The sequence below is a fragment of the Drosophila erecta genome, unplaced genomic scaffold (assembly GCF_003286155.1).
Source record: "Drosophila erecta strain 14021-0224.00,06,07 unplaced genomic scaffold, DereRS2 tig00000092-arrow-pilon, whole genome shotgun sequence".
Classification (NCBI taxonomy): Eukaryota; Metazoa; Arthropoda; class Insecta; order Diptera; family Drosophilidae; genus Drosophila; species Drosophila erecta.
In genome coordinates this window covers 18,930,790-18,956,715 of record NW_020825207.1, presented here as the reverse complement: position 1 = coordinate 18,956,715, position 25,926 = coordinate 18,930,790, and the positions used below count along the sequence as shown (strand labels likewise).

At 43.1% G+C, this 25,926-nt stretch overlaps 2 protein-coding genes and 1 long non-coding RNA gene across 3 annotated transcripts; 1 reads left to right on the top strand and 2 right to left on the bottom strand.

The window, feature by feature from the left end:
* Positions 1-318: 318 nt before the first annotated feature.
* On the bottom strand, positions 319-892 carry LOC6549120. Its single transcript, XM_001974110.3, has 2 exons — positions 652-892; positions 319-592 (listed from the first exon to the last, which is right to left on the bottom strand). The coding sequence occupies exons 1-2, from the start codon at positions 782-784 to the stop codon at positions 441-443; spliced, it is 285 nt and encodes a 94-aa protein (XP_001974146.1). The 5' UTR covers positions 785-892; the 3' UTR covers positions 319-440.
* A 9,509-nt stretch (positions 893-10,401) lies between these two features.
* On the bottom strand, positions 10,402-11,627 carry LOC113564276. The gene is made up of 2 exons (XR_003407867.1): positions 10,805-11,627; positions 10,402-10,750 (listed from the first exon to the last, which is right to left on the bottom strand). It is a non-coding gene; the product is annotated as an uncharacterized LOC113564276 (long non-coding RNA).
* Positions 11,628-22,180: 10,553 nt separating this feature from the next.
* Positions 22,181-23,053, top strand: LOC26526327 (protein midgut expression 1). The gene is made up of 2 exons (XM_015157295.2): positions 22,181-22,271; positions 22,323-23,053. Exons 1-2 carry the CDS (start codon positions 22,243-22,245, stop codon positions 22,555-22,557), a joined length of 264 nt encoding a protein of 87 aa, XP_015012781.1. The 5' UTR covers positions 22,181-22,242; the 3' UTR covers positions 22,558-23,053.
* The last annotated feature ends 2,873 nt before the right edge of the window (positions 23,054-25,926 follow it).

The window sequence follows — 25,926 nt, the reverse complement described above, 5'->3', positions numbered from 1 at the left end:
CCATTCAAGTACATGTAAGTAAATATTCTACAGTATGTAGATAGCCCTAAGAAGTATTTATGTTTAATTTGGTCGTAACTGCTTTCAAATATTAAGTAAAACTCCACTGGGCTAATTAGTTAAACTACAAAGAGCTGATGTCATCATTTAGTGGAGAACTGATTGAGTTTTTCCCCTGAAGTCAGCATAACTGGCTATATAATGGGTAGGTCGGGAGTACCGGTTTTCACTTGATCACTGCGAATTAGGCCATCGAAAAACATATGGGAGGTCATGTAAATACATCAGCTCTTACCAAATAGTTAGCTAGCCTATTGCCTTTAGTTCATTATTGTTAATTTATATTCATGGAATTTTAATTATTTTTAAATATTGCTATACACTGCATAAGTATACAGAAATTGCACGGGTCGGACTAGACTTTCATTTTAATTTCCCCCTTAATCCTGGCTTACGTCGATGGTGAAAAATCGCAATGTGCCGATTTGACTGGTGAAACAGGCAACATAAGGGATGGTCAGGACGAAACACATTTGGGTTCGCGTGCCACCCTTTATGGGAAAGTCCTGGCCAGTTCGTTGACTGTAGGCAGCTGCAATGACGATTGAAAGTTAATGGTTTTTACCTGGAACAACAGTTCGGGGTTCTTACCACGTATTTGGGATAGCGTTATGGAACGCTGTGGTGAATCGCTCTGCGAGTTTTTGAAAACTTCTCGCAAGTCGTCCAGAATGGTCGGATGTTTCCGCTGCACCTTGTGGAAATAATCATCCATTGTAGCCATTGTTCTATTTATACAAATGTATATTCCTATTCGGTGGTGATAAGTCGTGTGTGAACTCTGCAATCGGTCAGTGCAGTCTAAACTTGGGAAATCCGGAAAGCAGACAGCAGCCCCTCAATGAACAAAAAGGTAACACAGTACAGGTCTCGCTCCATGTGGTGAAAGTAGCCCTTTATTATTTCAAATGCTAAACTTGCAAAGGCCGATATATGTATATTATATTATTTTTACAATATATGTGGAATTTATTATTTTGGAATTATTATTTATTTTTTTATGGAATTTATTATTAATTGTTTTATAAAATATTAAGTAAAAATAAAAAAAAAAATTAAATATATTACCCTACTGATTAATATTTAAGTGGGAACTCTTATCTAGAGCTCACTGTAAAACCGGTTTCTGACAAACATTCTTATCAATGCGCTTTCCCCTCTGCAATTCTCTCTCTCTCTCTGTTATTTGTCTCTCTCCCAAAAACATGCAATAATTTCAATTTTGGGTGGTGCCTCTTCCTCTCCTGATCGTTTTGCTGGTGGAAAACCAATCGAGTGGAGAGAAAAGTCTCCAACTTATCCGAGCTCCGAACCAACCTCAATTCCACTCTTATTCAAACGGAGGAAGGTGGGAAAAGTGCAGGGGACTGACCGAAAATTTAACGAAATTATTTTCCATATATTTTTAATGGACGTGCGGAACAACTCTTCCCAAGCTCGAAGCAACTATAAAAACTTTGCTTCTCTTTTTGCGACAGTCCTGGGGCAGCATAAAAATAGAGCTGTACAAAAAACGCAGAGAAAGGCAAGGAAAATGGCTTCACACGAAAAAGTTGTGCTGATTTTCACACTTGTGGCAAACGAAGTAAGAAAATAATTACAAACTTTGGCGAGAGGCATCAGCAACGAGAGTAAATAGTATTAAATTCAAATTATTTACACCACTTCATTTTCCATGGCAGCACAAAAGTCGCATTCGGATGGCAACTGGAAAACAAGGTGAAATTGTGAAGGCAAAGGGAAAAATAAAGAAAACTTGAAAGTCATTTTAATTTAAGTTGTTCAACATTTCAACACTTTCCCAAACAAATTCAGCATAGCCTAAGGCTCAACAAACTCTCTGCAAATAAAATTTCTGGCTGTCCTGTGAACAGAGCGGAAATATATTTATAATTTAGCATAAATATATAACATAAATATATATTTACAGATATATGTTACTCCCACACATTATTTGGAAACCGAGTATGAATGTATAGGTTAGAAGGGAAAATCCCTATGCTATGTTTTTATACCCTTACTAGTAGAGTAAGCGTTTCCAACCCTATAAAGTGTATATAATATATATTCGTTATCAGCATCACTAGCCGAGCTGATCTGACCATGTCCGTATGACTGTCTGTCCGTCCGTATGATCTCAGATCATATCTCGAGATCTCAGGAGCTATATAAGATAGAAAGACATCGACAGTTTGGTAAACCATGTTACCACGCCCACTCTAACGCCCTTAAACCGTCAATACTTGCACGCTTTTTAAAACGACTCTTTTCTAAAATGTTGAAACTTGTTGTTCCCGCTTCCACTAGCTAAGTAACGGGTACCTGATAGTCGGCTACAGCGTTCGCCCTTGTTTTGTTTAGAAAGCACAGCCAATTCAATTATTACTTGAGAAGCTTAAAGAGCGGGGCTTATGTTACGATTGCCAGCTTATTTGCTGTCACAACTTGAACCTCATTAAAACGCATTCATTACCGAAAGGGGTAACAAACTTTCAAACCGAACTGCACACATGCACACACCATACACACCATACACACATGCTTGCACCCAGGTGCCCTCTTGTATTTCATGTGTCTGCATTGTGCATTTTGTGTGAATAAAAAATGTGTGCAACGAAAATGAAATTTGCAACGGAAGTTATTTCACGGCTTGGAGAGCCCGCCCCCAACGCCACGCTTTTCCACGCTTTTCCACGATTTTCCGCCGCGCTCCACCCGCCCAGCATGTCAAAACTAAGTAACGAAGTAACGAGCTGCAGCCAGGAGTTAGAGTTGAAGGAATTAAGCAGCATAGCAGACTGTCAGTATGGGAACGCCCACTCACATCCTGCGTAATTGGTTTCAAGTTGCAGCCAAACAGGGCAACAAATTTAATTAACATAAAATATGAAAGGGCTGCACAACAAGCCAGCAAATAATTCGAAGTGCCGAGCAGGAAGAAGGGCAAAATATGCAGCATGGCCATTTTCCTCATTTTCCTTTCAAAGACGAAACAATCAGAAGAATAATCAAAGTATGTGAAGCAAAATTTTCATCACGTGTGGACTCATTTATTAATTCCATGCCATTTGTGCTCTTGATTTACGCCCTCCACATAAACATCGCAATAAATTGAGCCGTTGAAGGATATTGAATCCTGCAGGACCTTCGGCCAAAGGCACACGTGTGCGCACAAACAGGAACACAGCACAAATTTCCGATTTTGCATTAATAAATGGAGTTTCTCCTATTTTCGGGTCAAGCATTTCGATTTATTTCCAATTTGAACTGAGGGGTAAAGTTTGCTTGGCTCTACAGGCATGCATGAATAAATGAGGCAGAAATTGCTTGTTGCGGATTATTGGAGTTTATTTGAAGGCGGTATGTGGTATGTAAGGAAATGTGCGAAATTTAAGGACTTTCAAGAACCTAACTTTGCATTAGGATCATCTAAAGGAAATGCAAAAATTACACATTATTTTAGGCATGTTTTTCCAGGGAAATGTACGAGTATATACCCTTGAACTTATAGCACAGCTTTTTGAAACGAAATCCATGTTTGCGCTGGCTGCTCTGATATTTGTGCTTGCTCACAGTTTTTAAGCAGTTTTTTAATTTCAGCACATCCCAGTGTCCGATGTCAGAAATCTCGCAATTCGGCAGCAAAGTCTGCGGAACCAAGTTTATCAATTAGCCCAGCCAACGGCTGTCAAGTGCAGTGGGCAAATGCGTGTGGCCCGGCGGTATCTGTGTATCTGAGTATCTGTGTATCTGTGCATCTGCGATGGCCAAGATGCTTAATTGAGTGCAGACAGACACGCAAACGCACAAAGGCAAACACATCTCAACACCTGGGAGTCCTCAAAGGATGCACCGAATGAGCTCGGCTGGAAGCTCGGTAGGAAGCTGTGTCCGCTTTGTGAGCAATCAATTTCAACTAAATGTCGTCTTCATGCATAATTGCGTGCCATTGTGCTTGTGTGTGTGCAGGATGCGAGCGAAGAGTGTGCATGTGGGCCACACTGCGTATACTTATCGAGCGTGCTTAATATGGCAATTAAAAGATGATTCCAATTAGGAGGAAACACTGCGCTGCGTAATCACGGCACAATATCGCCTTGTTGGACGCAAATCGCATTAGCTCTGAGGTCCTTTTAATTGGCATAATAAACGAGAGCTGTCACGATGGGAAGATGCCAGCACGAGCCGCATGCAAACATATCAAATTATGTCTGATTTAGAATTGAAAAAAGCCACTTCATTGACTAACTCGATGCTAACGTCATCAAATTAATCGTGAAATGCTGGCATTATTAAATGAATGAATTGCGCTTAAACTGAACTGGAATACAAATGGAATGCCGGAAGTGTTTTCAGTAAATTATCATAATAAAGCATCAGGTCAATTTAGCCGACTTTCCACGTTCCTTGCCCAATTGCATATATTTATATATAATATATTTCAGAATGCCTACAAAAGGCTTACTTTTATTTACATTTCACTTGGACATAAGCTGAAGAAAATGATTTACATGCACACCTTCAAATTTGGATTCTTGGAAGTCAAAGTTCATGTTGTGTTGAAGTTCCCGAGTTCTGATCCGATCTTGATCCGATCCTGATCAAGAATCCACCCTATATGCTGGCACATACTTTTCGTCGAATCTAGCATACCCTTCTACGCTGCGAGTAAAAGGTATAAAAATGCCGCAGCCTTCGAGGCCTGGCTCTAAATAATTTATTAGCATGCCATAATCTATAATTAAATCGTGTAAACTGCCGCAAGCGTTTATGCGGTCGCATTAATATTAATTGCTAATATTTAGGGGCTTTGAATTGCTTAATTAAATTGGCACTTGAACTACAAAAGGAAATTACTGCGCACTGCGTACCTGTAGGGTTCGTGTTTCCCTGTGGGTTTTTGCCATTGTAAAAAATAATTAACCCGCCACAAACAATTAATCAGTGACTCTAGCAAACACGCACACATTCGTTCCATTTGCATAAATTAAACAAACTAAAAATGCCATCAACATAATTAGAAATGTGATACCGGTCGCAGTGGATAATTTCGAATTGATTTATGCAAATTACAGGACCACAAAACCAAATGCAAATTTCTCCGATATTAAAAAGAGTCAGCCGGCCAACAAGTATTAAGTAAATAAATGCATATAAACAAATACACTCCAGTGCGACTTGTTTGGATGTAACGATGTAACAGCTATTTGTCCCAACTAAATATTTGTGCCAGCTGGCCGTGTTCCACGTCCATGTTCATCTGCATGTCCACTTCCATGTCCACTGCCATGTCCACTGCCATGTCCACCTCCATGTCCATGTCTGGTCGTGGGAGCGGTGCAGCCAAGTGCAAAACCAAATCAACCAAAATGTGCGTAATAAATATTAATTTAATTTTTTGCCGCCCTCCGCCCTTTGCTAAATTTCATCAAATGCATCTGTTAATTTATGCATGTGAACTCGGACATAAACGATTTCGGGTAATAGAAATTTTGATACATGCTCAAATAGGAGAGGAAACGCTCGCCACACTTTGCAGAACCCATAATGGATTATATCCGGAATGTGCTTATAGAAATGATTGCTTTGATCTGAACTTGCAATTTTAAGCTACATATTTTTAGAGTAAGCACTAGAGTACATTACTCAGGTGCTATTTTATTTAGGCATTTAAATGACAGATCCTTTCGTAGTTCCCGCCTGGCTTTTCCTTCCAATTAGATTTATTATTTTCACAACACCTCCTTTCCTCCAATAAGTAAAATGAAAATTTATTCATCATGCGACCCGTCGTTCCTCACTTAGTGAGGGTTTCCCCAGCCGAAGGTGCTCTTTTTCCAGCACAAATATTAATTTCAGGAACGTTGTATGGGTTTTAATGAGAACACTCAAAATTAATAAAACAATGCGTACATTAAATGCAAATTGCACAGGCCAGGCAGTGTCAACACGTTAGTGCTGCGTCCTGCGTCCTGCCTCCTTCGTCCTGCGTCCTGCGACGTGGCTCCTCGGTCCAGACAGGACGTTCGAGCTCCCCGAGGAGGAGCGGGGTGAGTGGGCAGTAATTATGAGGACATTATGGGCATTATGCCCGCAATCGTTATTGCGTGGTCATGCTGGGACCTCCGGAGGACGAAACTGGCAAGGATGCCGCTGCGGCTCCTTGCGGCGTCTCCAGCATTTGCGTTATGAATGGGCCAAGTGTGTACTTGCTGCGTGGCCGCCATTTCAATGGACCCCCGCCCGCCCAACTAAACTGCAACAACATTATTTAATTGAAACTAATTTGCCGTTTTGCGTCACTCAGTCCAGGCTGCCCGCCGGCTAGGTTGCCCCAAAATGTGGGTCACATTATTGGCGTACTTGTGAGGTAGTTTTTCAAAATCTTCGAGCAACGCCCCAACAGCCGCCGCTCAATTCCTCAGCACATCGCACTCAAATTGTGTGCCAGGAGCCGGGAAATGGAGTGCGGTGGCAGCCAGTGCGCCATTTTTCTCACCTTCCCCAAATTGGAGCCAGCGAAGGGCAACAAAAAATTAAGCGCTTTACGGCACACTGCCATGGAGTACACCACATGCTCTGTTTACTTTTACGACTTTCAAGACTTTCCCCGCCGCGCAGGGAGCGCATAAACGGAGCAGCCCGAGCTCCTCTTCCGCCAGATGGGATGATATGGGCGGCTGGGCGGCCCAGTTAGTGATGTTCAGAAGTAAATAATCCACACAGAATAGTGGATGCAAAAATATCCCAATCCTGCCATATCTATTCGGAGTACTAAAGATAAAGTGGCTAAACAAGTCTGCGGAAAATCCATCCTTATAATCCTTAATTGTTTAAATATTCATGAAATAACATTATGGAACTACAGCCAGATCTTGGGATAATATGCCATTATATGTCGTTTCTATAATGGTTTCGTATCTATAGATGTAATTCAAAAGAAATACTCGAAATTACTACGATTTCTAGCCCAGTTTAGAAAATCCAGAGAAAATATGCAAATACAAGATGATTTTCTTTGTAACTCCCGATTCACCAGATTCGATCACCATCGAATTTGGATGGAAAAGTTCTTACGCCTCGATTGGAAATGTATGTGGAAAATCCACTCTACTCTATCATTTGATTCGTGTAAATTAAATTAGAAATAAATATTATTTCAGATCTCACGATGCGATCGCACTGGTTTTGAGCCCAGCTCGGGAATATATTTTCCCTTTTCCGGGAGGAAATTTTCCCTGAGCTTTGTAGATATAACCACTCCCGATCCATTGGCCCGATCAGCACTGACGCCGACCACGCCCACACTCGTCGGATGACACCGCTGCAAAGGGGCGGGGCGGGCGGGGAGGGGCAGCGAGTGAGCAAAACGCACGTGACGCTCATCAATTTAGCGCACTTTGCCTTTGCTCTTAATGCGCCTCGCAGAGCTGAGGGAAAGCGGGCCGGAAAATGGAAAATGGAGAGTGGAAAAGGGGGAAAGGGGGAAAGGGCTGCGAGGGGATGGCATATGCGCCGTTCTGCACATGCTGTGCACGTCGTCTTGCCATCCCGCAGTTTCTGGCGCTTCGGGGAGGCAGAGGGGGCGGGAGCAGTAGTGTCACGATTTTGCATATTAATTGCATTAAGTTATAGCCACCGAGGTGCCGCCCACCGCCCCCGGATGGCGCCACATGCTCGGCGATAATTTCAAGTTGGTAAATCCACTTTGGCGCACATGGATCCACATGTTCCTGCTCCGAGGGCTTACTGTGCCACAGGCCAGCCGGGTGCTTAACTGCAATTCGAACTGGCTCTGCGTGGTCTGAAACCCGAGTGTTATTTAATGGCGGCTCCCGTGCTCCGCGCAACTAAACTAAACGCCCAAAGTCCGAATGGATTTATTTTTAAACAACGGCGGACAGAAGGCGAAATGCGATCCGTATTACACAAAATCCCATTTGTGTATTTATACACCGGGGCCCACATGTGTGTGCTCTTCAAATACACGAGAATATTTTTGAAAATATCTCGAATGTTTGTTGTCGATGGAATTGCTTACGTACTTGCTATTTTTAGCACGGCTCACTTGCATTTTTCATCAGCAAAGTATTTTAATGGATGTTCATATTTGATATTTATGCTGCCTGTTTCTTTTTTCATCTGCCACTTGCCGTGTGTGTGTGCTTAGTGATATTTAATCAATTTCATATTTCATATCATTTAGGATATTTGTGGCACAATATTTGTGGATAGTAAGCTGTGGATTTTGTGGATTTTGCAGGGAAATGCCTAACTTATGATGAGCCATTTCCGTGGGCGATTGTTACTTTACATTTTAATTTTCCGATGTCTCGCCAGATTTCGCTCCATACTTCTTTACATTCCATATGCTTGAGTATAACTATTGAATGCAAGGAAGCATGGAACTCTCACAGGCTGGAGGTCCTTGTTTCGGCTAGGTTTCGGTGTTTTGGTGGCACTCACTGGGACAGTTTTTATGGGATTGTCTAACTTACCGATGAGGATGATGATGACGATGATGATGATGGTCCGGAATAAGCAAAACCATATAATCTGCTGAGTAATGACAACGACTGACGGTAATTGCAAGGAAAAAGGAGCAAGCTGCAAAACATTTGCCACAGTCTTTTGTGGTTGCATTTGGGCAATTCCTTTTTGCTCTTACTTTGTGCGAGGCAAATCCTTATGCTTATTTTTGTGGCATGCAAATTTTCCTGCTTTTCGTTTAAGAGTTTTATTTTTTATTCCCCACTTTTGCTCGTCCTCTCTTTTTTTTTTGTTGTGCGGTGTCCGCTGCCGTGCGTTTTTATAGTCCAACTGCAATAAAGCAATTTTTAAGCGCACTGAAGTGTGTTTATATGTGACTGGGAAGCCCCTTTCCGCTTTCCCCGCGTTTTCGAATACAACTCGACGGTATCTGTTTTGGATTTTTTGTTTTTTACGTTTTTGCTCGTTTTGCATCTTTCACGCGCCTGCACAAAAAATTCATAAACTTTTTGCTGCTTTGTTTCTGGTTTTCGGCTGCCTTTTGTTTGTTTCGTTTGAGTGGGGATGTGGATGTGGATGTGGGTTGCCCGTAATAAAATTGCGCCTTTTTGCTTGACTTTTTATGCGCACACTTCGCGCCACATGGCCAGCCTGGCACCCCAGCTCATCCCTCAGAGATCGAGCGGAGATCCGGACTCGCCCGCGAAGCACGGAGTTGCTCGTGGAGAAGCCCAGCTCGATCCGATCGAGGAGTTGACTGCGCGAACTGAAGACGGCGACTGTGTTCTGGCTGCAGTGTAAACACGCGTTTATATAGGTGCCTAAAATTAAATCGGAGACCCACACATGAGGCAGGGTCAGGTCAAGCCCGGCAGCATATGTTCCTCCGGGTGTTTCTCATACTTCCCGCTCCTTCCCTTCGCTTTCTACCTACTTGAAGCAGCCGGAGCGGCAATACCCACGCTGAGTTGGGCCCTCGATGGGCTGCATGAGCGGATGAGAGGACGTGGCACATGGTCGCCTGGCACATGGATGCAATCTGCAGCTCGCGGCCAGCAGATTGCAGGCGTTTCCCAGGACGCCCTAAGTGTACCGCTCTCTGGAAGCGGACGCAATGCGGCCACATGTGCGAGTGTTTTTACAACAAATAGCGGGCATGAGTTTGTCAAATGTTGGCTCAGAGCCACATGGAGGACTCCTGGTGGAGGGTAATATTCAAGGAGCGCTTCCTGACACTTTCCGTTGAAGCTTGCGCCTGTGGCTGAAAAGGATTCACTTCTCGCTTGGAACAGCCAAAATCCGCATTAAATTATGAATATCCGAATATGTTTACTTATTTCTGGCTGCGTTGACAGTTGAGCCTAATTTTAGAATCTGCTAAATACAAATATATATATTGGCCAATTTTTTCTATGATTTTTGTTTTCAATCAATTACAATTACTAATTTGGTTTTGGCAATCTCACAACTCGAGTACAACTCATTGCTGGTGAATCTCGGGATAAAATCAATAAAAAGAAACACTAATGAGAAATGAATTTGTCGAAACATTCTTGGCAATTAACATTTAAAATTCGCTGCAGCGAAACATAATCGAATTGTAATGAAAATCGTCAACGTGTCAGGTGAAATGGCAATCGTGAATTTTAATTAGCAATTTGCCGAGCGGCCTTTGTGTTCAATTCTCAGTTTAATGCACTGTCCACCATTTTGATGCACTTTCATTAAATTGTATCAATTTTTCAGTGGGTCGAATGTGTCCCACAAAGTCTGCTTGTGTCGTGTAACTAATTATTTTAATGCTATTATAGCCATTAATGTTGCATATTTTAATTGAAATTAATTAACAAGCTGTTGGCAGAATATTTATTTCTCAGATATCATTATCCTTTAAAAATATTTTCAGCCTCTACCATTAAATGCAAATGCATTGCTTTAATGTGCAGTGGAAAGAGAAAATTACAGAAATCTTTACTAAAGTCTTTAATTAATTTGTTTAGGAATGAACTGAAAGGGTTTCCTTTGTTGTTAGCTTTTGGCTTGGAGGAGGACATGCCACATTAAAAACTTGAAAAATCAAGGAAATATTATTAAATATGTAAGAAGAGTGTGGGTTTATTCAACTTTTAAATACCTATGTAGATCAATTCTCGAAGAATTCGGAAATACTGTCGATCTTTCTGCAGAACCATCACTGTGGCTGGGCAAATTGAATGAATCATTATATAATTTGGGAAAAGGTCGGGATATTCACCACTGAAACGCGTTACATGCTGCGAAAATGTTTAAAATTTACTGCGGCCCTAGGAAATCGGAATAAAAAATCGAAAGCTCTCCTCTGCAAGCAGTTTCCTCCGCCTCTGCAAAAGTACTTATGTAAAGCGAAGTACATAGGAGTGGGATTATATACAGACTTCCGAAACACGAAAATAGCGATGAGCAGTGAGTATTATTCATTCGCGCCATACAAAATACACTAGCACACTCACGTTTGGCCAGGGAGCGATTTTAAATCTTCGGCTCGCTTTCCGTCGGGATCGGATATATTTATAGGATTTTTCCGATGCTCTCCATAAATAGCAATAAGCCTGCTCGGAGAAACTGAAAGTTTTCGATTGCTCTGGAGTAAACTTTGGTCGATATTTTGACAGGATCACGACGGCACACAAACTGGGGGAATTTTGGTACATTTTCCCATTCGTTTTCAAGGAGACTTTGTCCAGGATTTTTCCGGAGCACCACACGGATATTCCTGACTTTCTGGGTTATTGAGCCAGTGTATATGTAAACAATACGCCAGCAATTGGCCGGACTAGTGCCGATCTGAACGGGTCGACTACAGAATCGGTAATGCACTAAAGGATGCAAAAAATATTCTCAAATTAATTCTTGGCGCTGCTCGGCCCGCTGACGCCTCGTTTCGTGCTTTTCATCTGTATTTTTATTTGTGTTTTATTTGTATTTTTATTCGTGCTTCTGTTTCTCAATTCTGCTCGAGTTGGCTGTACCGGCGCGGACCGAGATCGAGATCGAGATCGGATCGGATCGGATTGAGGAACTTTCCTTATGTACATATTTATAGCCTTGTCTCGTCTTCTTGCCTTGCCTCCGTATATATGGCCATATAGCCGGGTACATGGCTGGCCGAAAATACTCTCGGTGCGTTGTCTCTGCTCCGCTGATCCATTCCAAGTGGACCGCAGGCGCAGGCGCAGGCGCACGAAGCTGGCGGAGATCGGGCCACACGGCTATACTTAGACCTATGTGCTCTATGTGCTGTACGTGCGAGTATATGCGGAAGGCCGCCCGATCGTCGAACTGCTGGCTAGATGGCCAGCCCACCTCCCATCTCCCATCTGCCATCTCCTCCGGCGTAAAAATAACACTATCTGCTCGGCTTTTTGGCAAGCGAACCTATGTACTTGGCGGAGGAACCTGGCAATTGGCGACCAGCGACTTGGAGCAGGGAGCCCGGCAAATGCCATCGGCATCAGCTTGCCATTGCCTCGGCAACTTTTATGTTTTTCGCACTCTCTCAACTCGTTGACATATTTTTGGAAATGTCAAAACGAGTTGAAATTGCTTAATTACTTTCTATACACACACATTTGGCAATGGGCCAGCCATCGGATCGAATGGGCCACAGATCGTCCATCTCCGCCAAGTGCGAGTCTCTGGTCTTTGCTAATGGGCTTGGGTCGCAAAATACACTGGCCGATCGGCGAAGATCGATTTCACCATGGATAAAATCAATCGAAAGTGGGGCGTTTTCGTTAGATCTGTGTAATGGCCAAGAATGTGGGGGATACTACGGGTTGGGGCACTGTACCGACTGTAATCGCTAATGATTTTGTTCTTGGATCTCTTGAGAAGCTTTTTTAGGGAACATGATTGAGGGGCCATTGAAACAGAAAGCTGCAGCCTGAAGTGAATGTACATATGTTGAATATAAAATCCTGCTGAACTAAGAACTAATTTCCTAAAATAATTTTGAAGTATAGTCATAGCTCGATACTAGTCCTAATAATAACTTTTCGCAGAGATAAAAACAAAATTCTGTATGCCAATAAAGAACCAAACGCCCGAGCAGTTGAAGTTCCTCTGTTTCCCCAAATAGAAACCCTAAATATTAAGTAAGTTCGTATGGCTTTTGTTCTCCTCAGCGCCACGGCGCATGGAAATATATTTGAGCTTTCTTAAACAGACCTTTTAAGGGCTTAGGAACTTTGCAATTTCAAAACTGCAAACTGCACGGCACAAAACACCCGAACACAGTTCGCCTTTTAATGTGCAAATGTAGGGCTTAACTGACACACAGATGCACACGCATAATAGATGCATCCCATGGATATGGGATTCTTCCGTTGGGGGCTGCTGGGGGAAGGGGAAGGGGGATGGGGAGGGGGCAAAGGACATGGCCTCTTCAGCTGGAACACACAAATGCAATTTAATTTTTTCGTTCCCTGCTTTTGATTGTGATGCTGATTGTGATGCTGATTCTGGTAGATAATGTACGTACTTTTTACTCATCTTTGGTGTTACGTCTGCCTCGCACATACAGTATATGAAATGTATTTTTGGCCTGGTCGGCATAATACAAGTATATGACATCTCCCAGGATGGAATCTTGTTTGGGCTGATGAATTTCCGTAGCTGCTGTGCCATAAAACATAGCCACCAACTGTTGTCTACAAATAAATCTCGTTAAGAAGTGCGGTACATGCAGAGAACATGCCACTTATGCAGATGCAGATACAAATACATATTTAGATACATTTTGTCCCCTGAGAATGGACCATAAAAACGCACACGAGCCGGAATTTTATGAACGCAAACATCACTTGATGCTGGCGATTGAAATCAATGCCATTAATTTGCTTGGTCGTAAAATAAACAGCAAAAATGGCCATAAATAGACAGAGAATTAAATATTGTGGAATCAAATCAAAAGCCACAGCTTCTTCGGACTTTTGCCTCAGCAATTTTTTTAAATCTTTATTTAGTACTTGATGTCGTAAGAAATAAATTCAAATGAAGTAAGTTCAAACGCTAAAAAGAAAACAATCATGATTTAACTAAAGCGAATTTCAAGATTATTACGCTTATCCATATTCATTTCCCCGAGGAATTGTCAACCCATTTATATTCATTCGATTCGAAATATTTCTTTTGCTCCCCAAGAAACTTTCGCATTTCCCTCGGTATTCGAAACTTATTTCCTTTTACGAGGGCAATTAAATTCACGAATTGATTTAATTTTATGGTTAATAAAAATGCGCGAAACAAAAACCGAAAGCCAAAATGACAGCTGGAGAATCTTGGATTTTTATTTTGTTTTGGATTCACACTTTTTGAGGCCAACATAAAATTTGATTTTATTTGCTACGGTTTCTTCCGTATGCAAATGCCTTTTTGTCACATTGGAAAATTGAAATCCTTTATGTGCGAAACGTGACAAGCGATTTCAAGGAATTTACGACTTTAAGACTCGTGAGCTTCAGGATTTAAAGTTTAAGTGAAGTAGAACAATTCGAAGTTTATAGGCAAGGAACTAGAATAGCTTTATTTCAAATCCTAGAAGCTGAAGCACTTTTTGTAGACATTTCTAGTTGCAATAGACAAAATACCTGACTAACCCAAATAGTTTCGTATCTGCTCCATTTGTATCATGCTGCGCCCGCTAGGTGGAGCTGCAGTGCAAGAGGTCGCTTTGTCTCAGTAACGGGTATCTGGTAGTCGAGGGAACCGGCTGTGCTTAAGTTATTCTAGTTTTCAATTTAAATTGGTTACTGGGTGCCAAGTGCACATTAATTAAAGCCATTCTCCTCACGGAAGAGGCGCTGTTCCATCTCCTGCCGCTCCTTGTAACGACTTACATGTGTAGGACACTCCTCATCCAGGGCATTTGCTGACGGAATGGAATGGACAAGGCCCAGAGGGCTCGACTCCGGCTACCTACCCACAGGATTGGAGATGAGCCACATGTGATGCCGACGCCGATGCCGATGCCGATGGCGTTGCCCTCCCCGACTGGCATCTCGCAATTACGTGGAAGTCAGGCCCGTCGAGCAGACACATGTACAACATGCCCACACTTGTACTGGCACTCCGACCATATAGGCACATATAGCTCGTATTGTTGCATGGGCCGATGTCTGGTTTCCTGGGTATGAATGAACTCAAGTGGCGGCATTTTCGATGTATTTACGAGCCGTTTCGCCAAGAAAGAAATCGAAGAAATCCACTGAAACGCCAGGCAAGTTTGCAGATACAGTCGTTACTCGCATCTGTTGACCCTTGACCCACCTCACTATGCTTCGTAAATGTGTGATATGAAATACCTATTAGCGAATTGGACCGCATCAAGTTACACTGTTTGTGTTTCGCATCAAACTGATTCAAACACTGGATTACAAATATTAAACAGACATATGCTTAGTTACTACTTTTACCAATATCACTCCACTAAGCGCGCCCCAATCGGCAGCCAACCAACTTCCAGTTTAAACAATTAAGTTTCAATGGAAACACTGCCGTTAAACTCCGGAATAACATTTCCCGAAGAACTTGCCAGATTTGCGAAACTTGCTGAGGCATGATTTACAAGAAAATGCCCAAGGAGCAGGAGTCTGAAATACGAGGCCAGTGCTAACTAACGCTGAACAAGCTGACACACCGGAAAACCCCTGGAATCCCTTCCCCAGGACGTGGAATATGTGGAGGGGCTGCTCCCCCTGTGTGAAAGGAGGAAGGAGACAGGAGAAGGACCCACTGACAGACGAAGTTTGCGCAATGTAGCGTAAATTGTGTGTTAATTCAATTATGTGGCACGTAACCACCACGCCACGTCGAACCACCACAGAGCAAACAGAAAAGAGCCAGAGATGCGTAATTAAAATACCAAATGTTTATTCAGGTAAATAATGCCGAAGTGCAAGACGAAAGCGTCGGCAACTGCAATAGCAGAATTGATACCGTTTGCCCCGACTGTTTGCTGCTGACTTTTGGCCAGGAGCCGCGGCCAAAAACAATCTAATGTCAGTTGGACCTGCCCGCCCCGCGGAAAAGCCCCAACAGCGACCCATTCAAGCGTTGAAATTTCCAGCGCGCAAAAGTTTTTAACAAAACTTTTCATTAAAGTTTGGCCAAGACCCAGAGACCAAACCCCAAGCTCCGGGCCAAAAAGAGCGACAGCGGCAAAAGATGCGAAAACTTTTTCGCTGGCAGGCGTAGTAAACGTCATTTCGCCTGGAGGCGTTTAGCGTGCGGGGGCGTGGCAGGGGATGCACAAAAAATTATTTTCCGGTTCGTCTGCACTGCGAAACACGCAGCTCGAAAGACATTTTCCTTGCAGTTTCATTTTCATTTTGGACAGAACTTAGTATTTCACTTCTGAAGTCTTTCTTCTAAGTACACTGTGTGAAACATCTTTTATTTGCTTTTGCTGCTGCCCTGCTATTTCTCCCAGTGTACAGTGTGTGTTTAAGGAATGGCTTTTGCCTGCAAGTGTATTGGTTTCCTCTCACATGTGCGTGCTGTGTGTGTGTGTGTGTGAGTGTCTGTGTGCGAGGGTGCAAGGTTTTTCTCAAGTTTTTAGTCGCCATCCGCAAAATGTTTTTCTCGCATTTCAATTCACCACAAAAACGTTTTGAGAAATTATTGCAAAAGTTTTTCATAAAATGAAAGCGCATAAATTTCGTGCAACAACAAGGGAAAGGGCGGCGCGGCTGCCACAGGGGAGAGGGGCGTGGCTCAGTCTGAGCCAAATATCAAGAGCCAGCAGCAGCGTTGCAAGCTTGTGATAGGAGACACACACACTGGCAGTTAGTGCACCTTTGTGCGACACACGTTAAGTTGTAAAAACAAAAACACGACCGAAAAATACAGAAAAAGGGAAAACAGGACCCCAAATGCAACAATGGGAAGACAACAAACAGCGGCAAGTGCGAAAAGGGAGAGGGGAATTCCACCGGAGGGGGGGCATCTCTAAAAATGCAGTCAGCTTGCGAGTTTATCTGCCCGAATACCAAGCTTTATGTTTAGAATATCGCACTGATAACTATTTCAGAAAACTAAAAAGGAACACTAGTGAAGATAAAAACTAATGCATACTTTAAAATATTAGCAGGTCTCTTAAGTATCCCAAGAATAATAGGTAAGTGCACTTCTTAGAAAAAGAAAGTTGGGACCCATAATAAGTTATGAAGTACTGAATCCAAACTATTTGCAGGGCATTCGGAATTCGAGCAGCTTCAATTTAAAACCTCTGTGTGCGCGCGAGTCTGCGTGTATTTTTGTCGACTTTTCAACTTGGCGATTGCGAATGCGATGGTGGTGCCGGTGACGCGGCACCACCGTTTTGTGGTGCGGTGGCTCGGTGGTGCGGTGTGCATTTGAAATATGGTCGCTTGTGCCACAAATAAATAACGCTTTCAAATCGCTCGCAAGTGGATTCGCAGCAATGTGTGTGTTGTTGGGCTGCTGCTAGTTAGGCACTCACCCACACATAAGCACGATTTAATACGAAACTAGTGAGCAACAAAGCGCCGATGACTAAACAAGAGACACAGATGCAAAGTAACTCGCACGGACGTTCAGATACATGACCGCGCACACACGGACTTTCCGCATTCAGACACTATATATGTATCTTTGAAAAATAGAAGCACTTTAAAGCACAGAATATCTTTTAGAAATTATATTCAAAACCAATTACGGAATCTATGAAAAATGTGGCAACACGCATAGATACAAATAGGGGTTTTCGCCTTGCGAAAAAGTATCTTCTTGGTAACACCTTTTGAGTCAGAAATGAAGACCAACTTTAAGGCCGTTAAATGGTTTAATCCGATACAAAGTTGCGCCCTTCAGACAGCTGACAACTTTCGGCGAACAACTTGGAAATGAAATCAGACATCCTTAAGTTGCCCCAACGCTCACAAGCGCCCATTGAGTTGAGGGACACAAAATAACAATTAAACATCAAGCTGACAAACTTTGCAACAGCAAACAAACAAGCTACATGCAAGCTGGAGCAAATACTGGAATTATACCTACACAAGTACGTATATGTGGAACAGCAGTTATATGGCCGCAGAAGACGCGCAAACTTCGCGCCAGGATAAGCCCAAGTTGCAAGTGGAAGGGCTCAGGACGGGCGGGAAAACTTTGTCAGCGCGAACGTGACATGAAAATCGCTGAGCTGATGAAAAATGCTAAATCGTGACGGGAATCCCCAAGCCGCAGAGCCACACTTGCTACTTTGGCAGCTCTTGGAGGAGGACATGGACCGCGCCTACGGCAATAATTGACCTCCCCGACGTAAAGTTGGGGGAAATAGTCTTGAGATATCCTCGCGTGGCGCCCGAAGAATAAAACAATAATTACACTCCCACTCATGGGGGAAATTGTGTTTACAACCTATGGTTATATAAGACATAATTTAATATATAATGGAGCACATATTATCATAACAAAGCGGTTGCTTCAACCAAATCACATTTGAAAACAAAGGTATAGTGGTTTGCTGCCGTGCTTTTTAAAACCAGTAGAATTCCACATGGTTTGAAACAGTTTCCCCCAAAAGTTGGCTCTTCAGGGAAGACATAATGGAGCACATATTATCATAACAAAGCGGTTGCTTCAACTAAATCACATTTGAAAACATAAGTACTGCCCGGAATTCTACTGGTACGTTCCCAAAACCAGTAGAATCCCACATGGCCTGAAACAGTTTCCTCCAAGAGTTGGGAGACATTGTTCTGGCAGATCCGTGAAACTCGAGATCACCGGGAGTGGGAATCCGGAGCGAGGAGTCCGCCGCGAGAGACAACTCCCGGCGAGTGTGCCTATATTTGGGCCACAACTCCGCGCCGGCTAATGGCTTCATTTGGTCCGACAACAACTGCAACTGCAACTGCCCCCGGACACTTGATGCCCATGCAGCGCGGAGCGCTCGGGGAGCTCGTTGCACTTGACTCCGCGCTGCAGCGATGTGGTCGTTTAAAAATATCCAAGTCTAACCCGCGTGGCCCGTCGTTTGCGCTCACGACATCGCTGCGTTGGCAGCTAAAAATAGCAACAAATGTATCTGGCTGTGTGTATCTTCGAGTGCTGCGTGCATCTACGATTACGTGGCTGCCCCGCCACGGCTCCCCTGGATCTCCTGGACTGGGATGTCCCATCCCATCCCTCAGAGTTGGTCTTCCGCCTAGACAAAAGGCTAATGCACTTTCAGGCGGGCTGATCCGATGGCCAACGCATCGGGAAGAGATTTTGGTTGATTTATAATGAGCCCAGCACACTCGGCTCGGCTTCTAATTGCTCACTAAGTGGCAAATGTGTTCGATGATGAACAGGCTGTCAACCGGCAACGCAGCATGTGGGGAAATCACTGGGAATTGGAAATTATTAGGGGCCACCATGTGGGTGGTCCGCAGAAACGCCTCTGAAAAATGCGGACACACAGGAACATGCCACTTTACCTGCGTTCAGAATGGCGAATAAATCGGCCAGCAATGAATTCCTAATATTTAAAGGAGAATGTCATGACACATTCAGTGAAACTAGTTATCAATCAAAAACTAGCAACAGTATAAGCAAATTAATAATGCAATTGTGCACTTTTATACTAGAGTATTAAAGTGTTCCTCCTTCATTTAATTTTTAACCTATTTTAACCATTAAACTGTGCCCAAGAAATATATGTAAATGACAATTTTACTCCCTTAAAAATTATAGTAATAAGTATTAAATATTTGAAACTACCATTTTACATTTATTCCGATTTTATAGTCTGCAACTTTGTTTCGATTATTCCCAGTGCATCGGCAGCCCCATAAATCAGAGCATTTATTAAAAATGCATTTGTAACTTGAGCAGTTGCTGAAAGTTTTCGCAGCAGCAAAGAGAAATCAAAAAGACTTGAGAGTTTGTTTGCCATTTCCTCCAGCTCGGCCAGGCCACTTTATTAATTTTGAAATAAAATGGCACGGCCATTAACAATGCGCCCAGCAGAGTCCACTCGCACGGACACTAAAAAACTTCAAAGCCACAATAAACAACACACAATTCACGGCAAGGACGAGAACAAGGACGAGAAGAGCCGGCAAGCTGCAGCCAAATAAAACATGATTACTTACACAGCATTCACCACGTGTAGAACACATATGTGCTAGGTACGTAATTCGTGTAGTCGTACTTCCCCGAAGCACTGCGAAAAGGATCAAAGGACCGCGGAGGAGGAAAGGACTTTCTTCGCACGCTCCGCAGTCATTTGGAGCATATGTTTCGAACATTTTTCATAATCAAAAAGCTTTTAGCGGCGGACAGTGGCAATGATGGCTGGTTGCTGCTGCATTGCCGCCCTCCCGCCGCCACGCCCCCTCTGCCCCCAAGCGCCCAGTGGGCAAGTGGAGCTTATTGTCCGTTTCATTTTCGAGTGCAGCAGCGTGTAAAATCGCAATAATGCACAAGAGTCGCAGCGTAGCGCAGTTGTCCACAGACCGTTTCCCTTTTCCGGGAATAAAAACTGAAGCCGGCAACAACTGCTGTTGTGCAGCTCACTCCTCACGAACTGGCTATACCCTGCTTTCGACAGGGCTCAAATATTGCGGGAGACCTGTTCTTCCAAATAAAAAATACAATAAAAATGAGTTAGTAACAAACTAGGAATGCCAAAAGCTGACCTTTGCTAGCTTACAAGTTTCTAACCGGCAGAACTGGAGAACTAGCAAAGCTAGAGCAAAATAGGGCATTTCCACTTGACAAATGCAAGCCAAGCTGCAGCAGAGGAGACACACAACAGGCGACAACAACACTAGGAGCATTTGTCATGGCAATTGATAGCGAAGAAATCCACAACACCCGAATACAAATTCAATTTAACTTTCAGCTAAAGTAGACACATCGAAAGTAACGAGCAGAGCGAAAACAATGTGCAATCGAATGCGATTTTCGTAGGCTTAAATGCCCACAACAAATGGCATTAAACTGCAAAAGTATCACAAGTGAAATCATTGGATTATAATGGCCATATTTTGTGCATTTCGCAAATGTCCAACAATATTTATTTGCTGTCGACGGCTGAGAGGCAAGCGGCTGACTTTTGCCAGAGCGGCCCTTATTTGTTCTGGCCTACATTTTGTTATTTTGTTATTGCCTCTCCGAATGCTCTTAATTGCCTTCCATTTATTTTTACGCAATGCCGGTCATCATATGCAAATAAATCGCGCATACGCCCCGTTGCTGCCACATAAAGCGCACCCGTGACCAGCTCGGTAATTGATGCTCAAGTTTGCTCGGCAGCCCGCGTGTTGATGTTTGCTGGAGGACTTATCTAAAATGCATTAAACGCTCGGCTTAAAATACATATAGATGGAGTCAGGCGACGTTGTTGACAAGATACAACACATGATTTATGGAACCACACTAACAGCGCTGCCAGCAGTCAGTCAAAAAAGGCATAGATCGGCCAAAAAATGCCTAAATTAAAGTAAAACCGAACATTGCCTTAAAAGCCGATTATAATAATAATAATATTAGCGTATTGATATTTGGGATTTGGTGTTTCATTGGCAGGGAATTTTGTGAGTCGGCAAAGATACACACTTGGAGGAAATCGTGGCTAGTTGTGAGAATGGGCCCTTTCCTGCTGCACCCTGTAATTTAAAGCTCAAGAAGGCTTACATTATTTAATTTAAAAATAATCGTATTTGATTCACTGCTTCCCAGCTTAAGCATTTTAGTATATGCATTTAGAAGCATTGTCTGGTTCTAAGCCCTTTTTAACTGGCCTAATCTTATAAGTTAGTTAATTAACTGTGATAAATCTGCTTGAAAAGTGAAAAAGTTCCAATTTTAGTTAAAAAATTAAAACAAAAAAGCAAAGCTTGGCCAAGAATTGAAAAAGATTTGCAATAACTAGGTAATATAAGCAAGTAAATATGCTGTACGGAAAGCTCCTGCCTGCCAGAACATTCCAAGGTATTCAGCCACCTGATCGAAGCGCATCCCTCGGGACTGCTACCTCGCATTTGTAAATAAGGACCTGCCGCAGCTTAAAGTGGCGCCACGCAAACCAGCCGGCTCAGAGGTCATAATTTCTGGTTAAGCCGAGCGTAATCGGCACTTTTGCCTAAATGGACCATAAGGCGTTAAAATGTTGTTATCGCCCACACGGAAACCCAGCTCCTTATTGCCCAACTCAGTTTCGTGGCCCGGACTTACCTTTGGCAATGCAATAAAAAGCCAGAATACATTTCGATTATGCGGCAAGAAAGCACACTTCTCCTGCCTTTCAACTTTTCTTCGAATGTTTCGTTTCGTTTCGTTTTGATTCCTTTCTTTTCCTTTCTTTTGCCTTTCGATTCATTTTATTTCTGTAAATTTTCCTGCCCTCGACGACAATTTGCGGGAGCTGGTCCACAACCCTCGTCGAAGTTCCCGTACCGCGGCAATAAAAGCCGAATTTTGTTGGAAAATAGCATAAAATATAATTTGCTGAAAGCCAAAATATGCTCACGCACTGGAGGGGACTGGCTATCTCTTTTATGGCCAAAGTATTGGAATTGTTTTGCCTAAATTGATGTCATTTTGCCCCTGAGCATATGCCAAAGTATCCCACAGCGTTTTCCTTCACACTTGCTTTCGAAAAACCTACACAAGTATAAGGAAAACCTGCTGATAGCCATTATGTGTCTGGTCGGATCTGCTCTCTGTTGGTAAGTATCCTGCATGGCCCCGAAATCTCCTCAAAACGCCGCTTCCTGCAGCTGTTGCAAGTTGGGTCTCAAGTGCCTCTGCATTTTCGCCTGCTCCACGCTCGGTGTTTTAATCATAGTTGCCTTGGTCGTGTACTTCTGTTTCGTCTACAACAAGTCGGAGGACACTACCACAAAGTCCCTTCCCGATCCTAAGATGATCACATCCCTGCAGGATGCGACTGAAGCCCCTTCGCTTGCCAGGGCATTCGTGTATATCCAAGAACTGCTGGAGCGAATTCGATAAGGATTCCTAATCAACTATGAAGTAGTAGATAACAAATGTATTTAATGGCAACCCCAAAGGCAGTTTTTAGCTGATTAGAATATAATCTAATTAATAACTGCCTAGTAATACTGTGGCATTTCATAAAATTGCAAGCAACTCAAAATAAGATTTTAAAAATGATCCTCAATCTTCCCTTTTGTTTTTCAACTTGTAAATCGCACGATAAAGCAAATATAAAGCCGATTGATGTTATCATCAAACGAAGCAAAAATAAATTTCATTTCAAATTAACATCTATTAGCCCAAGTTTTGGCTCTTTAGTTGATAAGTTAGTTAAATAATAGTTCTAAGCTCATCTGCTCAAGGTTTTTTGTACCACTTTTTCCTTGCTTTAAAATGTTGAATCAATAAATTGTAATATTAAATAAATTTCAGTTGTAAAGATGCCTTAAAATCTAATCTCTGTAAATTTAAGCTAGCTTTGAGCAAAAATATTGTAAAAAATGTTATGAAAATAAAGCAAACTCATTACATAAAAAATATTGTGGCATTGGTTTCACTCGCGAGCGGCAATAAAACCAATTGAGTGCTTTTCGATATAATTGTTCGGCATACACACTGAACCGCAGCCATTTCCATCCAAATGGAGTACTCCTGGTCAGAGCACTGGGCACTTGGACAGCCTGGCTTTCGCTTATTTCACTTATTTGGCCCGCAAACAAAGGAAATCTGTGTGGAAAACCGCCCACCCATCAGAAGCTGCTGTTGTGTGAAAAAGTGATGCCAGTAGTTAATGGCACTTTGTATGCAAAGTGCAAGACAGAACTAAAGCAAGCAAAAGGGCAAAGTCGGTGGAGTCCTGGAGCCCTGGAGCCCTGGAGCCATCGGAAAAGTCGGAAAAGTCGGGAGAGGCGTCCACCCCGTGGCCACGAAAGCGCTTTTCGGCTGCCATTTGATTATATAAGATTTCCGCATTTTTCCGCTGCTTGTGAGCGTTTAGTGGCAAACAACCGACAGCTGCCGAAATGTCGGCGAGCGTTTAGTCCCCCAGCTGCTGCGAATATCCCCCGATGTCTGTGATGTGATTAAGATGGTTAGTCATTCTGTTTAAGAGCTTGCCCTAAGCTCTTCGCCACTAAAGCGGCGGAGAGCAGGGAAGCAAGGACTCCCAGGGGCTATCAAGGATATCGAGTAGTTGCTCGGAAAAAATGAATGTCGGTTTATTTCCTCGATGCACTTACACCCGCTGTGGATTGCGTTTAATATCTGCGATAAAAACATGTTGTATTCGCCAATGTTTGTGGTGCAGGCGTTGTTTTATTGCCCTTTAATTTGCATTGTGTTTAATGTTCACGTATTCCCTGCTTTTTAGTTGAACAGTAGCCTTTCTCTTGAATTGTTGACAGGCAAAGTGTGTGTTTTATAAACAACAGTATCGTGTCATCGGTTCCTTTTCGTTTCTCATTGCTTCAATGGATTTTCGGCTTCCTTTATTTTTTTATTTTTTCATTACGTGAAGAGCCCAACAGGAATTTTCCCTTTGCCCAGCTTTCCCTGCTTTTTCGTCACTGCCGCTTACAGCATTTTAGCATTTGGTATTTGCTACCTAGAAGTCGAGGAGAAGTGCGGCTGGCCATTACTTCGATTTGTTTCTTATTTAAATTTCGTATACACTTCGATTGGAAAGAGAGGGCGCGAGTGAGGGAGTGAGACGCTAAGTGCCTTTGTCGGTTGCAAAGGCGAATTAATGCCGGGGAAAATGGCAAGGGAAAATCGCTGCGGTTTCCTACTCTAATGCGTTTAATTTATATCCTCTCGCAACTACAACAAATAAAAGCAATGAAACTGCCGCGAGCTGGGGGATAAAATAAAAATATATATTTATTTTACAGCTGCTGCACTTAGATGTGCGATGGCAATAAAAAGCAGCCCCAGCAAGTGGCATTCAACACCTTTTTTCCTTTTCTATTTCCTCCACCAGAAAAGCTTAATAAACAAACGCCGAAAATGGTCTGGAGTTGGGTGGTTGGGCGGTTGGGCGGTTGGGCGGCTGGGTTGGGTGCGTTATAAACATTTAAGTCCACAATTTGCGCAGCGTGTAAGGACGCACTGCCGCAACCTTCACGCCCACCCACTCCAGCTCTTCGATGTCCTCGACCCCGCCCCTCCACTTCAAGAGGAACTTTCCGGAGCGGCCAAATGCTGCTGGCCAAATGCAATTTTCACGTGCAACCGCAACGATATTTATGCCACACGAGCAACAAAAGCTCAGCCGGCACCGAGTTCGACACTCACAAAAAAGGCATCCCAATCTAGATTGCCCTATATTTTTTCCATATCTCTGGCTTATTAATTACTATATAGCACTAATTTTTCATTATTAATTTTAATGGGGCAGCAGAAGTAGGACAGCGCTAAGTTAACGAGTTTGATAAACGGCACGCTCAAAATGCCAAACAAAATAATAAAATAATTAAATGAAATTGCAAAATGTATTGATTGTCTGATAGGTGTGAAAATCAAATTGCGGTGCACATTCCCGTTTTATACATTCACAAATGGGCCACCAATTTGTTCAAGTGCCTGGTGGGGGTGCTCCAGCTGTTGTCAGGCTGCTCGCTCCACAGCAACCGACTCTGGTGGACACCACCCACCAACCACCCACTACCCCACCCAAAGTCACAGCTGCACCTTTCGCCACCATCGCATGTGTGTGTGTTGTGTTTGGTGGCTGGGGCAAGGGTTCCTGCGTGCCCCTCCCCCGCGTTCCTTGCCACTGTGCCATGTGGCAACATAAACATCCCACCCACTGCGGCGAGAACGAGAGGAGGGCCACGCGGCCATGGTCCATTGCAAGGTGAAAATATTGTTGGGAATTCCAAATTCGAACTCCGCCACTCGGAAAGTTTATTTCAGTCCAGAAATAGTGCATTTGGAATGAAACACCAGCGTTTACAGGAAATACATAGCTCATGTTTTAGCTTTGTCGCTAAATTCCAAAAGAAAATAAATAGTCAAAGTCCTTAGGTATTACGTTAGTAAACATATAAATTATTATTGAAATATTTGCACGCCTGAAAGCAGAGCTTTGATACTTTGGCACTTCATTTTTCGTAGACCCACTATGAAAAGCAAGCCCCACTTGTACTGCACTTTTGGAGAGGCATTTTCGCATTTACTGCTGCTCAAAATCCAAGCTTATTTATGGCAGTTCCATTCAAATGAGAAGTGTTCCCAACTTGGCCCCAAATGCCGCCTGGCATCCGCTTGGTAACGACAGCAGCGACAACCCCGACGACAACCCTGCAATCCCAAGCAGTCATAAACACGATCCCAGCACCTGCAACTGCCACGACTCCCCACTTTCCCCTGGCTCTGGTTCTGGTC